This window comes from Corvus brachyrhynchos, unplaced genomic scaffold, assembly GCF_000691975.1.
Source record: "Corvus brachyrhynchos isolate BGI_N302 unplaced genomic scaffold, ASM69197v1 scaffold83, whole genome shotgun sequence".
In the NCBI taxonomy this organism is placed as follows: Eukaryota; Metazoa; Chordata; class Aves; order Passeriformes; family Corvidae; genus Corvus; species Corvus brachyrhynchos.
Genome location: NW_008238464.1, coordinates 6,964,019 through 6,980,039, shown reverse-complemented (window position 1 = coordinate 6,980,039; position 16,021 = coordinate 6,964,019). Strand labels below are relative to the sequence as shown.

General features: G+C 34.7%; 1 protein-coding gene across 9 annotated transcripts in view; it reads left to right on the top strand.

Annotated features, from left to right (window-relative positions):
• ATP11A (ATPase phospholipid transporting 11A) overlaps window positions 1-16,021 on the top strand; it is a 122,052-nt gene that overhangs the window by 87,059 nt on the left and 18,972 nt on the right. For 7 of the 9 annotated variants that reach the window (XR_001862894.1, XM_017737038.1, XM_017737033.1 and 4 more), the window contains 14 exons: window positions 10-183; window positions 1,607-1,770; window positions 2,056-2,127; window positions 3,699-3,772; window positions 4,011-4,114; window positions 5,781-5,962; window positions 6,459-6,710; window positions 8,601-8,775; window positions 10,008-10,110; window positions 10,372-10,517; window positions 11,466-11,525; window positions 13,116-13,243; window positions 14,989-15,124; window positions 15,690-15,713. Coding sequence is in view for 8 of the 9 variants with exons in the window: in XM_017737038.1 (XP_017592527.1) it covers window positions 10-183; window positions 1,607-1,770; window positions 2,056-2,127; window positions 3,699-3,772; window positions 4,011-4,114; window positions 5,781-5,962; window positions 6,459-6,710; window positions 8,601-8,775; window positions 10,008-10,110; window positions 10,372-10,517; window positions 11,466-11,525; window positions 13,116-13,243; window positions 14,989-15,124; window positions 15,690-15,713 (1,794 nt within the window). In the remaining variant the exon portion in view is untranslated. The remainder of the gene's footprint in view (window positions 1-9; window positions 184-1,606; window positions 1,771-2,055; window positions 2,128-3,698; window positions 3,773-4,010; window positions 4,115-5,780; window positions 5,963-6,458; window positions 6,711-8,600; window positions 8,776-10,007; window positions 10,111-10,371; window positions 10,518-11,465; window positions 11,526-13,115; window positions 13,244-14,988; window positions 15,125-15,689; window positions 15,714-16,021) is intronic. The other 2 variants (XM_017737032.1, XM_017737037.1) reach the window with 1 other exon arrangement.

Here is a 16,021-nt window from a genome sequence, read left to right as displayed (position 1 = left end):
CATTTGCAGATTGAGTATGTCTTCACAGATAAAACAGGAACATTAACTGAGAACAACATGGAATTCGTAGAATGTTGCATCGAAGGGCATGTTTATGTACCACATGTTATCTGCAATGGACAAATCCTCCATGACTGTACAGGCATTGATATGATTGATTCATCTCCAGGAGGTAGTGGAAAGGTATGATAACTCTTTCTATGTTCGTGGTTTTTTACAGTGAAAAATGAAAATTGAACTGTACTAATGAACGTAATATTAGGAATTCAACATTCTTGAATTTTACTAATCAAAGTAGATAACTGCATAGACATTTTCATTTCCTAGTTAAGAGTAAGATTTAAAGTCTTAATGGGAAGTTTCTCATTTAAATGCAATTGTAAAACTGAATTAAAACCCAAATACAGAACTTCCTGTGGTTAATAGCTACAGACATAGATAACTGGTTTCCATTTAACCTTAGCTACAACAGGGAAAAGCAAGACAGGAAAATCCTCCAAGGGGAAAATGGGGGCTTAGTGCAAGCACTTATTTAGTCATCACTGAGTGAAAATGGGGCCAGAGAATGGTTTATGATCAAATTAAATTACTTTAAAATGTGACTTAATTTGAAGTGTGCTACCTACAGCATGCATGTATTGTGGCTATTTGCTGTGTAAAGCAAAGTTAGTTGAAAGGTCAGGAGTCTTCACATGTCAACAGGTGAACACGGTGTACATGGCCAGGATAATCACAGCCAAAGTACAATGTATTTTTAATTAAATCAGTGCAGTATCATATCATTCACAGTTACTTCATGTCATACCCTTCACTATGACAAAATAAGCTCTCTTAAAATATGTTTGTGTAATTCAGCAGCCATATGTCTCTCACCCATGGCCCTCAGAATGTGGTCCCGAGGTATGCTGTGTTTTTATCTTGGAATCACAATGGCACAGTCAGTATTTAACAGCACAGAAGAATAGATTTCAGACACAAATGTAGAGATATAACGCAGCCAGGTATCCGTGAAATAGAAATCTCTTTCTGGTGCCAGGAGCTGTCATTACCAAACAATCTGATATTTTATAGGAACTGGTTTGCTTGAGCTGCCAAAGTATATGCATTTCAGTAATTTTTATAGTTCTGAGGGGTGTTCAAGCTGTTCAAGAGATGGAAATCTGTAAGCCCTGCTAAGACCTGTGTTCCAGATACTACATCCTTCTGTGTGTACTCAGGACTTCTAAATTATACCTTGACTAGTATTTAATTAATACAAGTTGTTAAAGATTAAGCAAAAGTAAAGAAAAAACACCTTTCAGTCACGTCTAGGCACTCAGAGGAGGTAGAAGATGCACACTGGGTTTTTGGGGTTTTTTTGCATCATTAGCTTGACTTGTATGGCAATCCCAGCAACCTGACTTGTACGGCAATCTTAGGGGTACAAGCAGCTGTGACACAATCGTGTTGTTACCACAGGGAAAGACCTGGCTGCCCCTAAAAGAGCCTGCCTCTGTCCGATTAATAATCAGTAGTAATCAGTAGTAATCAGTCACATTGATCACCTTCCAAAAGAAGAGATTTCAAGTGATAACATGTAATGACAACCGTTCCTTTTATTTTTCAGGAGAGAGAGGAACTATTTTTCCGAGCTCTTTGTCTTTGCCACACTGTGCAGGTAAAGGATGATGACAGCGTAGATGGTTTGAAGAAAAACCGGTTCTCAAGAAGATCTTGTATATATATATCATCATCACCTGATGAAGTTGCATTAGTTGAAGGAATACAGAGGTATGTGTGTACTTAGGTATTATACTTTTCTAAACTGCAGATCTATTCACTGAAGCTCAAAATCATTTTCAAAACAAAAATTTTAATAATACACACCAAGTAATCTACAGCTGATTGATTCCTTAACATGACTTCATGATTATTCATAGTCTAAAATCAAATAAAAACACTCTGGGATTCTGGTGTTGGTTTGTTGTGGGCTCAGTCTTAAATCCTTATGACATGCTTAAACCAGATAATTATATATTTGTTGTATTCATTCTGTTCATCTGTTTCATTTTACAGACTTGGTTACACCTATCTAAGGCTGAAGGACAATTTTATGGAGATCTTAAATCGGGAAAATAACATAGAAAAGTGAGTGGTTAAAAATACAACAAAATAGACTGATGATGAGTTTTTGTTGATGTGTTTAATAAACTATTGTTTCCTTATACATGAATTTTTAAGTCAGGAAAGTCAGGAACCTTGTGTTTTAGTAGAAAAATAAATTAAATAAAGAAAATTTAGCAATTTTAATTACTTTCACTTTTTTTGACATTATATGCAGTATAAAATATTGGTACAACAATTAAGGTGTGGTGTGGGATTCATGACCTAATCTAGTAGTTTCTCATGGTTTTATATATGGTAAATAATACATTCTTAATAGAAAATGCTGTGTACCCAATTTGTTGTTCACAAATAATCCATGGAATTTACAGGAGGGTAATACCTGTAGAATAAATTTTGTGGACCATAATGTGACTCAAATTTTCAATAACATTGAACTAGTGCAGCTGTTCCGTGGGATGTACATACCCTTGAAAATTTACCTTACACTTCTCTAGATGTCTGCTGGTTAAGTCTGTTGTATATCTGGGTCTTCCTGCTTGGGTACTCTGCTAACTACACAGGGACACTTGGATACAAATATTAGGAACCCTGCTGTTACTTTATCCCCTTTTAGGATAATATGAGTGTTTTTCCCAAAGGTTACTTCAGACTTTTTTGGTTCAGCTCCTAGGAACTGGAGTCAGTATAATTTGGTGACTCAGAAGAAAACACTATAATTGAGAATTTTCTCCCAAATGCATCACGGTTTGTAGACATAGGCCTGATGTAGCTATGCACAGGTTTGAGTTCTAGGATGTTAAAAGGACTTAGGATTGAAGGACTTAGGACTTAGGACTAATTAAACAAGCAGATCTGGACAGAGATGAATCCTGAAAAAGTTGGGAATAATGATTGGATTGCTTATGTTTGTGCTGGTAAAAGAGAGGCTCTCTTAGATTAAAGGAAATAGGTAAGAGAATAAATGATAGAAGTATACAAGCTGATGAAACCAAAACAGTGCAAGAGGAGCTTGTGTTCAGTTTTCCTCTTAGAAAGGAAAGGAACATGTGATAAAATCAAATCATAGAAATAATAGCAAATATAAACCAGTAAAAAATAATTTTTTTTCACTTGAATAAATTATCATTCAACATTTGAGCAAGATTCATGGAATTAGGTCAGCACTTTTGGGAGATTAGGAATAGTAAAAATGAGAAAAATATAGAATAAAGACTTTGTGTAAGCATGCATTTCAAGTTCTAAGGCTATGTCTAAGTATTATACATAGAAACTTACTTTATATGCAGTACAGTGCTATGCTGCAAAGTTTCTAGTCTTCTGCTTAAATGAATTAGATTGACTATACATTCAAAGATACTTGAGGACATCATGAGTTCTGTTTCAAGTAATGAGGAGGTAAGGGCTTTCCTTATTTCTTATTTGCAACCTGCTGTTTCATTCTGTACTAGTTCCATATTCCATAGTACTCAACATAATCTTCCATGTTAGAAGTCATGTTTAATTTATATGCTTGAAGTCATTTATATGCTTGAAGTCAGTTTAGGGATTAGGAAAAGTAGAGTTGTGTAAAAATAGTTCTGTTTCTTTTTCAGGTTTGAATTACTGGAGGTTTTGAGTTTTGATTCTGTGAGACGGCGAATGAGTGTAATTGTTAAATCTTCAACAGGTAGGGCTGTCACATTCTGTTCGATTTTTTTGTTTCACTTGAATTTGTTTCAGATTTATCAGTTAAGCATTAATCATAGTCTGTGTGCCTTTCTTTATAAAATAAGGGACCGGGTACTAGCGTGAGTACAAATGTTACAAAAAAGTTGGAAGAAAACATTTTGAAGACTTACTAATTTGGATGTTTTTTGAAGAAAGTATATTTGGTCATTTTGAATTCCATATGCTGTCTCTTTTAGGTGATATATTTCTGTTTTGTAAGGGAGCAGATTCCTCCATATTTCCTAGGGTTAAAGAAGGTAAAATTGACCAAGTACGATCCCGAGTAGAACGCAATGCAGTGGTAAGATTCCATTTTATTGATCTGTTCACATGATATCAGTGTCAAAAAGAAGTTAAGTGCTCTGACCTCCTCCTTTATCTGCTAACAGATTTGTCTTTACAGGCACCAAGGTTATTCCGTGCCAAGGTTCACTCAGGCTTTGTGGGTAGCAGTCTGTGTAACTTGCTTATTTGTATCTGTCATCCATCTCATCTTCTAAATGTCAGTTGTGGTGCAATATGAATGCATTAGATATGTACAACTGTAAGTTAAACCAGAGATCATCAGTTAGCTCGTTAGTATGGTATATTCACGATTGTGGATTGGATTAATTTTTGAATAGAAGAAAAGTGAAAAACTGTAAATCTCATTGCTAGTTTTAGTCCTCAGCCTTAGCAACTGTTACCTGCTGCCTTTGATTGCTTTACAAGCTTTGGGGAGACAGATCATCCATATCTTACATTTTTCCTTGCTAAAAATCAGCTATGAACTGGCTGATCACCTTTAAAAGAAATTCAGGACTTGGTTTTACCTAAAAGTAGTATTTGGAGTTGTAAAACTGAATTTTGTTGTGTCAAAAAATACACAGAACTCATTGCAATGCAGGACAGCTGCCAGTCTTACAAATGGCATATAATTTGCTGGCATCCAGTACTCAAACTGAAACCAAAGTATTATTACAGGTATGTGGACAAAAAAACCCCTACAGTGTCACCTGCTTTTGTTTTGAAGCAAAAAACTCTCGAAGTGCTTTACTAAGCTTTATTATATGGGACAGCTGTCTGATAATTACAAGTAAAAGAGGCTAATGAAATTGAAAAAGTATTTACGTATCACATTCATTCAATATGTATCAAGAAAGAAATCCAGATCAACAGCTATTTTTTCATCCTGGATAATTGGAAATAGGGCTGGCTCCTACATACAGAAGCCTCGCAAAGAAAATACCTGGCACCTGCTTTTATCAATAACAAGAGGCAGGGAGCTATTTTAATAATTCTTCTTCTTGGTTTGATAATAAGAAACTATGTAAAGACCTACTGGATTAAAGTTAAGGAAGCTGAAGTGCCAGTTAAATGGTGTGGTGAGAAGCAGAATATAACTGAGGTAGCAAAACTTTTCTGTGTTATAACAGCTTTTCCCCACCTTACACAATCTATATACTCCGTTTCTTGTTCATCATACAGTCCAGAAGTTTGATGCAGCCTGAAACACCTGCAGCTAAATTCTAATTTACACTTGACTGAAATGGTGCAGTTGGATTTTCATTTCTCTTTGTGATGTTTGGTCCCTGTCCGTATATCTGCTGCAACACAGCATCAAAATCAGACTCTGCAGAGCTACTATTTATATTACTATTATTTATTCTGACTCATCCTGCCTAATTATACACATAGGGAGGGAAAAGTTTACCTTGGCTTTGCCTTCTCTTGTAATCTCATATATCCAGTTGGATCACTGAGCTGTTTATCTTCTGGAAGATTGAGGTTGGTCCATCAGGTTGTAACTGCTTCCAGAGCAGCACAGAATCAAGCTCAACTATATCCTAGTCTGTATTATACTGTAACAGTCTATACTTATTCACTTCATGATGTTCCTTTTTCAAATCATCCAGCATAAACACCAGCAAGAAGTCTAAGAGGAGTTTTGTAAGATGCATTTTGTTTCTTTTCATTGCATTCTTTAGGAGGGACTGCGAACATTGTGTGTTGCATATAAAAAGCTCACAGCAGAAGAATATAGCAATGTACAGAAGCTGCTTCAGAATGCAAAGTTGGCCCTTCAGGACCGGGAAAAGAAATTGGCAGAGGCATATGAGAAGATAGAAAGAGATTTTATATTACTTGGTGCTACAGCTGTTGAAGATCGGTTAGTACATTTCTTAGTTTCTTATGTTCAATGGTGATGACAAAGTAATTGAAGACTCTTTTTCTGCATTAGAGGTTTATTTGGGAAACCCCTTATTTGAAGCAATTCCACACCCTTAGCTCACTAAAGTTTACACATGGTAACTTTATAACCTAATAAGCAATTACAATAGTTAAGTGAACAAAAATCAGTGTATTTGAACCATTTTACATGCATGTAATAGTTTATTGATCAAGTTATAGGCAAAAGTTTTGGAGGAAAGGACTACAAAATGGGTATTGAGGAAATGAAGGAAGAATCTTTACGTCTTGAAAAGATTCGGAAACATATACTAGTCCCCTAAACATTTGTGGAGTCATACTTTGGGGAAAATTCTTAGATCTGATAACTTCCATTGAAATTCTTTTTTTGTTTATGAAAATCTTTCAATAAAGACCTCTGAATTTCTCATATCCAAGCAATAGCCGTCAGTGTATTTTGTCAATTGACTTTACAGACTACAAGAAAAAGCTGCTGACACTATTGAAGCACTCCAGAAAGCAGGAATTAAAGTTTGGGTTCTGACAGGAGACAAAATGGAGACGGCTGCAGCTACTTGCTACGCTTGCAAACTCTTCCGAAGAAATACACAAATACTTGAGCTAACCACAAAGAAAATTGAGGAGCAGAATATACTCGATGTGCTTTTTGACCTAAACAAAATTGTTGTAAAACCCAATGGCAACTTAACCAGGGATACCTTCTCAGGGTAAGAAAAAAGTTGGATTTTCAGGCTAAAAATGGGCTTCTGGGCATTTTGCAAACAATGAAATGGTGACCAATTACCTTAAGAAAGCAGCAGTATGTTTCAGTTTCTGTTGCTAATGTGTAAATTATCGTATGGCAATTAAGTATAAGCTTGTTTAGGTAAACTTAGGTTTTCAGTCATGGTTCTTTATCTCGTTTCTGGTACTGTTTTAACTATTAAAGGAAAAATTGCAACTGACACTGTATTTGTCTTTCCACCATAAAACTGCTAGCAACAAGCTAGCAAGCATTTGTGATACCATTTTAGCAGAGATTTGCTATAATTCTTAGTCTTACAGCTTAAATCTCTGGACCAGATAGTTTTTCTGAGTTCTCCTTATGCTTTATACCCCATTCATCTAATCAAGAACATTTGTATATTCAGTTAAATAAATCATTTTCCTCCATGTCATCCATACCACATTTTGTTTAAATACCACAGGCCTTACAAGGTGTGATCAAACATATTTGTTTAACTTTTTGTGCAATACCAATTTTCTGCATGTTAAAACTCTTTAGATTTGGTTTGTTTTTTTTTTTTTTTGACATTAATCCCAAGAGCTGGAGATCGTACTAAGATAGTAATAGCAGGATTCTGCCTGTGTGTTCAAATTCAGGCTAAAAATATTTCACTGTAATACACCAAATATTCAGTATATTGCTTGAACTTCATAATGATACCTTTTTATTTGATATCATTGTACATCAATGGCATTATCCCATTTGTGCCAATGGGTAGCAAAGTGCTGAAAATATCTGTAAACTTATTAAATGTAGTTTACAGTATTTTATCTTACTTGCCAAAAATAGCTCCTGTTCTAGTAGAAAGGATGGAGATGCCTATTAATAAATATGGTGTTTTTCTCACAAACACTGGTCCTGGTGAAACCATGTTTGTTGAAACCCCATGCACGGTAGTGTATAACCTTGGAACACTGAAAAGAGAGTAAAAATAAACCTCGGTGTACATTTATACAACATTTACTGTTGACCTGGAGCCTGAGGCTGTTGTGTAATGCAGGCAGATGCAAGGGTGCTCTGAAATAACTTGTCTGGATGCTGCAGAAAATGGCTCTTGCAGTCCAGACTGTCTTATCTTCCCCCATTGTTCAGGGTATATAATGTAGTGAATAAATTACTTCCTGTGACCGTGATTACACTTCTAGCAATGCTCAAATTACTACAGGCATACTGCTTACAGATTTTTATGTATAAGAATATATTGTAATATTATAGGAAACATATATAATTATTGTATTTTAATATTATAAATAAAAGTAAGCCTGTATTTGACTTAGCCACTGCACTAAAGGCAAAATATCCATACTCTAGATGTAGACAGTGGCCTTATCTATCCAGGCCAAAAAGTTTCCTTTAGGCATTTCCTTCAAGGCATGATTTATTCCTGTAAATGTAAACTCTTGGAAAGAAAATTATTTCCTTATCAGAGTGCCAAAGGCCTTTCAGTTTTTTTTTGCTCTGTGTTATGGAATGTGCCACAAAATTAACTTTATTCCTGCAGCTTGGTTTACCTCACTGCAGTTCTTGGAACTTTTTCAAACCAAACTGAAAAGTCATTAATTATACACTCATACTCACTGGTGAAGTCACTGAGGTATCAGATTTATGTATTCAAACTGGTGAAGCACTGAATATTTTCAGCATAGTCCAGAGTTTTAAAATGTTGCAAATATCAGTCTTATACAAAAAATTTCCTTTAGTAATGTATTAGTTTTGTGGTATTCTATGCTCATTATTTTTTCATTAATTAATTTTCCCATAATTCTTATTGCCAGATTTTAAGTACTTTTGAGAATTTTACAGTGACAGTTTATATTTTATTCCTGAACAGACTTTCAACTGATATGCAAGATTATGGTTTAATTATTGATGGAGCAGCACTATCCTTGATAATGAAAACAAGACCAGATGGGAACTCTTGTAGCTACAGAGAGCTCTTTCTTGAAATTTGCAGGAACTGCAGTGCAGTGTTATGCTGTCGAATGGCACCTCTGCAAAAAGCACAGGTTTGTGTTTAATTTCATAATTGCTTGTTAGTCATGCACATATATAAATATTGAAGGTTAATACTCTGTATGGCTTACTATGACAATTTAAGATGCTACCATTCATTTTTGTATCTTCTAAAATGGAAAAAGTAAAAAAAAAAGGAGAGGGGAGAATTTCTGCTGGCAAACAATTTACATAATGGTATGCTAAAACAGCACCCAGCCGTGCACCTGAATTTAAAATTTGAACAGTATGTACATAAATCATAGTTGGTATATACTAATACGAACATATTTAATAAATGAACTAACTGCTCTCTTTTTAACCTAACAAGCTTTGAATAGTCTACCCTTTTGACACTACAAGAACCTGTGTTACTTAGTACTGCAGAGGGATATTTTTTCTCTGGTTTTAACATAAGTGGAAAGCCAAGAAGAATCCAGACAAAAAAATGTGGGTGTTACCACGTTTAAGTATACCTGACTGTTGCATTTGTAATTTGTATCAAGTAAAAACATATCCTTCCATTACTGAAACATCTCAAGATAGCTGAAGAACTTTTAAAGGAAAGAAGTATTGGAATTTGCATTTCATTTTTTTTCAGTTGGTCATGTCTTTTTCTCAGTACACAGGTACAGCATTTATAGCCCATATTCACATTAACAAATGTATTTAGCCAGCACTATAACTGTCTGGAAGTTTGTAGAAGATTTTAGTTGCAAAAAAATTTAGGTTACCAAATTTACAGAGGTGATCATTTGTAATGGAGAGATTTGAAGTCAAATTTCTGGACAGTTTATATGTCGATAGTTTTTACATATATGCAGAGTCCAATATATTTTCTTAAATGTAGGAAAAAAGTTCAATACAGATGAGAAAGCAGAAATTTTAGTCTTTCTTTTCAGGATTTCTTTGAAATGGTGCACTCTGGAACCCTCTTAATTTATTGCTGCACTGGCACAGCATTAAGCAATCTCAGCAACATCTTCCATTATTTGGCTCTTCCTACCTCCTGTCCCATCTCTCTCAAAGTAGTTTGGAAGTATTTTAAAAATGTTTGGAACAAGCACTTTGTAATATGAAGAAACTGTGATCTTTATGCATATTTGTTGCATTGGGTGATGTTGGGTTTGTGTCCTTTCAGAGAATTTCTTACAAAACTGTCTTGGTAATTTTTATTTAATGTTATACTTACGCAAAATAAGCAAACCATTACAGAGGAGAGTTTCTAATACTATTTTTTTTCCAGATTGTAAAGTTGATTAAGTTATCAGATGAACATCCTATCACATTGGCAATTGGTGATGGAGCAAATGATGTCAGTATGATTCTAGAAGCACATGTTGGTATAGGTAAGCCTGCACCTTAGCATATTATTTCAAGTGAAATGATAAAATCCATTTATTTCTTACAAACAGGCAGTCTCAAAGAATCAGGTTATATGTGTTATAGACAACTTTTAGTGCATTTATCCTAGGAATAATGTATGAGATACAGTTGTGATCACCCAGTAGATCAGTATCATAGCGTTATTATATAATTTTGCAATTAATGGTATCTTTTTAATAGTTCTTTAGTTATTAAATAGCTTCACTTCTTTTTATTTTTTTAAGGAATCATTGGCAAAGAAGGTCGTCAAGCAGCAAGAAACAGTGACTATGCAATACCTAAATTTAAACATTTGAAAAAAATGTTGCTTGTTCATGGGCATTTTTATTACATTAGGATATCTGAACTTGTGCAATACTTCTTTTATAAGGTAGGGGAATTCTTATTCTAGTTACATAAACCTCACTTAAATGGTAATGTCTAACTATTTACAGTTTTTGCAGCTAATGTTACAAAACAGCAATAATTCCATAAGGAGATTTTCTTGAGTACCAGATCCAGTGCTGAAATGGAATTGTTGTTTTTTTTCTGAGCATGAAGTGAAATAGTTTGAAATAGATACATTCTGTAAGAGATGTTACATTTAAAACCAAAATTTTTATCTTATTTTTTCATATCCTACAAATTCCATCTCAGACTGGTCTGCTTATTTCCAGTACCTTCCAGGCTGTCTCTATAGTGAACTTTTAAATCACATTGGAAATAGTATTTGAAAACTTAAAAATTACTGCAAATTAAGTTATGCTAAGTTCATTAGGATAGTGTAGGTGGAGAAAGTTCATGGTGAGCATCCCCCTATTTAGACAGCTTTGTTATTTCTAAATGTTGGCATCCAAGTTCTTTTGGTAAGCAGTGGAAGATTATAGAAAGGAACTGTCACAGGGTAATTCAGGGTTCTAGTGTTTGACTATATGTATAATTGGGAGAGGATGACATTTGGGGTTACAGCTAGAAACGTCTTAAAGTTGCTTTGCTGGAAACCATACTAACCAGAGTATCCATGCTTGCTTATCATGATTTGTCTCCTCCTGCGGATTGTCCCTTATATTCTTTGCTTTAACTGAACTGTATTCCTGGATCCCAAATTTCACTGGCCTTGAATTTTCAAACTGTAGCCTTATAAGATTGTTTTGAAAATATTGTAAATGTTTTTTTCTAGCAGCATTACTGCAAGATTTGACTATTGGTGTTTAATACATACACTATTCCTGCAATGCTCACTATTGCTAGTGTTATAAAACTATGATCTACATATCTATAGCATTGTATATAAATAAGCGCTTGCATTTCACTTGACGGCATTCACTTTGTTTTTCAGAATGTCTGCTTCATTTTTCCTCAGTTTTTATATCAGTTCTTCTGTGGGTTTTCACAGCAGGTTGGTTGATCCTTTTCCATCAATGTCATGTTATGTCTTTTGCTTTCTTTATTAAAAAAAAAAGGGATCCTCCTGAGAATTTTGTGTTAGTTTATACAAAGAAGAACATCGTTTTTGGTTCATACGGTTTTCAGTGGCAAATGCAGTAAAGTTACACAAGTCCGTTTTATGAATTATCACAAAAGCAATGTTAAAGTCAAGGAATAGAGAAATACAAAATTTGGAAATGGCAATGCAAAGTAAAATGTCTGTGGAAAATGTAAGTCAATTAGATTTAAGCCTACTGGACATGAATAGAAGAAATCCTGAAAGATGAGTAATTGAACCAGTTGTTCAAGTTTAGAATGCAGAATGAAAATGAGAGAATAAACTAGTCTTCTCTGGCATGGACTGGTATGAATTACAAATTTCAGATGAATAGCAGCGTTCCATTAGTTGAAAAGAAAATATAAAAACTGAAAAATAGAAGAAAAGAGAATTGTTGCTCACCAGAAAAGTGCTGTCATTCAGGATAGGATCTGGTATTCGCCTTCCTAAATTTTTTGTTTATTTTCTGTTCTCCCTTGTTCTCATCTAATTTGTGCAGAAAAGATCTACCTCTTCTTTCTTCAGAATGAGGGAGCAAAAAAACAAAGGAATGAATGACTGAATTTAGACAAATAGGGTTTATGTTTTCAGTATTAAATTCAGTGAGAATTCAATGAATTAATGAATTAATTCAGAGAAAATAGTACTGTTGCTTTGAATTTGTTGAAAGAAGCCCCAGGAAGAGTCAAAATGACAAAACTATTTTTATCTGTTTTGGTTTCCATTTCAAATGACCACTGAAAACTTTGTAAGTTTTTATTGAGCATTATTAGGATTTAGATATGAAAGCATGTGTTGATGAAAATTTAGCTTAATTTTTATCCTTTTAAGTGATAAATGTAATTTTGAATCAAAAAGGGGGTTTTGGTAGAAATTTTTTCCAACATAAATGATCACCAAATAGGTTTGAGGAAGTAAACAGCTCTTTTTGTGGGGTGACATGGTAGGTGTGAGGGTACACTGATGATACGTACGTGAGAAAGCATTTCAGTTAGAAGAAGAATCGAAGACACATTGGGATGTGAGCTGTAGCTCACTGCAGTCACACACAGCTGAAAAACCTCTGGAGTGCTCTCACTTCTTCTCTGAATATCTCCATGTTTTAAAGACATAGAGGAGATAAAAGGGAATGGGGCTATGTGGATGTATGTGAGAGGAATTTCTGCCTCTACAGGAATCTGCTGTTCAGTTTGGGTACTTTGGAGTTGGTCGTACAGTTGAAACAATAGGGGGAGCCAGTATGTGGACCAGACTGGTCCAGGCAATGGATCTTTTAGTTGATCTTTTACCTCCTGGTGAATGGGATACAGGTGGAGGGTTGTGTCCTATATCAGTTAGCAGCTGTAGAGGGGTATTTGCCTCCATTCTGAAGGAATAGAACTTTGTTTTCCTGCAGAAGTTCACATATTCATTTTAAATCAAGTCTCATGCAGAGGATTTAATTTTAAAGTAAGATTTAATTTTAAATTAAAAGTAGTTGATTTAATTCTTTTCCACCTACAGACTTTATATGATACTGCGTATCTAACACTGTACAATATCAGCTTCACCTCCCTTCCTATCCTCTTGTACAGTCTAATGGAACAACATGTCAGTGCAGACATACTCAAGAGAGAGCCTTCCCTGTACAGGTAAAATTAAAACACTGTGCCCCAAAGTTTGACTGTTCAGTTGTGGGATGTGTGTCCATTACAATGGAAGTCCTCAGGATTTCTGTGCCACAAGGTTACAGTAGAACATCAGATACACTGCAACAGAAGGGTTGAAGACCACATGCATGGTCTACAAAGTGGAATAGATAAACATGTATTTTTACGTGCACATTTACAAATCACACCATGCGTTCTACAAAGGGAATGAGAGCTAAATAGAAATCACTGTTCAACAAAATCAAATTAGGATTTATTTTAGTACTCTTTATTTCCTCCAGCTATGGAGGAAATAATGGGGAGGAAACATGGGGAACAGAAGTATTTTTAAGAAAGAAAACATGCTGGTTTTTCTATATACATGTTTTATTCTGAGAGAAAAGATGACTGAGTGTTAGATTGTTGTATCAGAGGATGTATTCTGTGTGGTGTCCAGCATTGTCCTCCGCATATTGTTGACTCACTTCTGGGCGTTGGAATTGACTTGTTTAGGTTCTTAGCCACTCGACGTACAGTTGTTGTCAATTAACTGCATTTGGCCATCTAAATTAGGAACAGTGCCCAGTTTAGATCCTCGTAGCTACAAAGCCAGTACATTTCAGGTAGGGCTAACAGTAGATTATCACAGGAAAAACATTCTTTGAAAGAAGTAATATTAGCCACCCAAATGTTAATCAATGTAGTGATATGTTTTTACCACTGAAATTGAAGAGGAATACAAGCGATTACTGTTGAATCAACAGTAATGTTTTTATTTTCTCTTTGATATTTTAAATGTTTTTAGTTTAGAAATGTTAATTCAGAAGATCTTTTTTGGTTTTTGAAAGCTAGCAAAGCTTATTTGTCAGAAACTTGTGGGTTTTGATACCTAACAGAGCCTGTTGCTAAGCTGTTTTGGGCAATAGTGGTTGTTCTGGGCCACATGAGGCTATTGTTGGCTGTGTACGGGTTTGCACTCTATATTGTTAATCTGTGGGGAGAAATTACTTTATATGGTAATCAGACAGTCTTTAAAGTTCATATGGTGGAAGTATTGGTTGGTAGTAAATGTTTCTGTAACTCAGGGTTTTCATTTAACTGTGTCCTGATTTACTCTGATGTGTTTTATACTGTATGCCAAGTTGATACATACCCATTCTGTGGACAAGAACTAAAGTTGTAAAATTTAAATTTTTTGTAGTAAGAAAATGCATGCTGATGAAGAGTTCTGTTGTTGACAAATCCCTGTATTTTTTGTGGGAAAACATTCAAGAAATCCTATTTGACCTGAACCTTCAAGTCAACTGCAAATCCCTTGTTTCACATTCCACATAAAATAAATGTTTTATTTTGTTGCAATAGTCTGTATATAAGTATCCTAGAGGAAATAAAGCAAAGTCTCCAGGGACCTCTAGTGTTTCCATTTAATATCTGCAGTGGATCATGACATGTGCAGCAAGCACTGGAAAAGAGATACCTTCTGTAAAAAGTTTGAAAAGTAAATGGGTACAGCACAGGGAGTTTGCTATTATTGAAATAAGCAGAAGTACAGGGAGCAGTTCAAAGGATTTACTAAGAGTTAAGTAAAAATAAATATAGAGGATGTTTTGAGGAAGGAGTTAGATTTGAAGCGATAGACAGTTGTAATGTGGAAATGTGGTGCTTTTCAAGAAACAATATGAATGATCTCATTTATCTGGAATTTTCAAACCTGCTGATAATGAATACGTGTTTCTTGTTTCACACAGAGATGTTGCCAAGAATGCTTTGCTGCGCTGGCGTGCATTTATTTATTGGACATTCCTAGGAGTGTTTGATGCTGTGGTATTTTTCTTTGGTGCCTATTTATTGTTAGACAACACAGTTGTGACCAGCAATGGACAGGTTAGTGTTGGATTTCATCAGTCAATGGTAATTTTTTTTAATGCCAGTTGTGAAATGAACATAGTTTTAATTGTTTTCTTTGATATTTCATGCAAGACAATAACTGTTTTATGAGTTGCAGTGAGATAGATGGGTTATCTGTTTAGCAAAATCTGGACTATGCAATGGAACATACTGTGTATCAGTAAGCACAGATATAGGATTGGATACTAATGAGGAGAAATATAGAACATAAATTTCAGGTATTACTTCTGAATTTATACAGTAACTTTCCAGTTTCATACTTAACATGCATCTGATGAATATCTGTTTACCATATCAAAAGACTATTGGTAGAGTAGTTATGAATGATCATAAAAGATCTTAAATATAACAAGCTTTTTAATAGTTTAATTATTTTTGACATATAGTAGCTTAAAATAATCTATCTCTACTTGCTTTGCAGTCACATGAATGCAAATTTTATGAACTTTTGCCTTTTATTTATTTTATCCATTGATATTTTGGTCTATTTTATTTGTGTGCTTTTTTTCTTTTTGCTACTTGCTTCTCTTCCTATCCTCAGCTAATGACAACCAGCACTCACATGGTAAGACTATTGTGGATTTGTCATGATATCCGTTTCATCTTTCACTGTTCTTTGATTAAACTGTTAAAGAGCAGTAAAATATCACTTCAGCCTATAGTTAGAAATGTTCTTTATAGCTACTCTATAAGTACTTAAAACAAAAGGAATGTCTCGGTTTTGAAAGACAGGTGTCTGCTAAGGAAGGCAGAGGCCCCCCTTGAAGTGGCAGATATAACCCCTTTTTCCCTCCAAGTTATTATATTTTGAAATCAAGGGCCTTTAGGCAAAGATGTGGGAAATAGGAATAACAGTTCTTTACTCTTTCTATA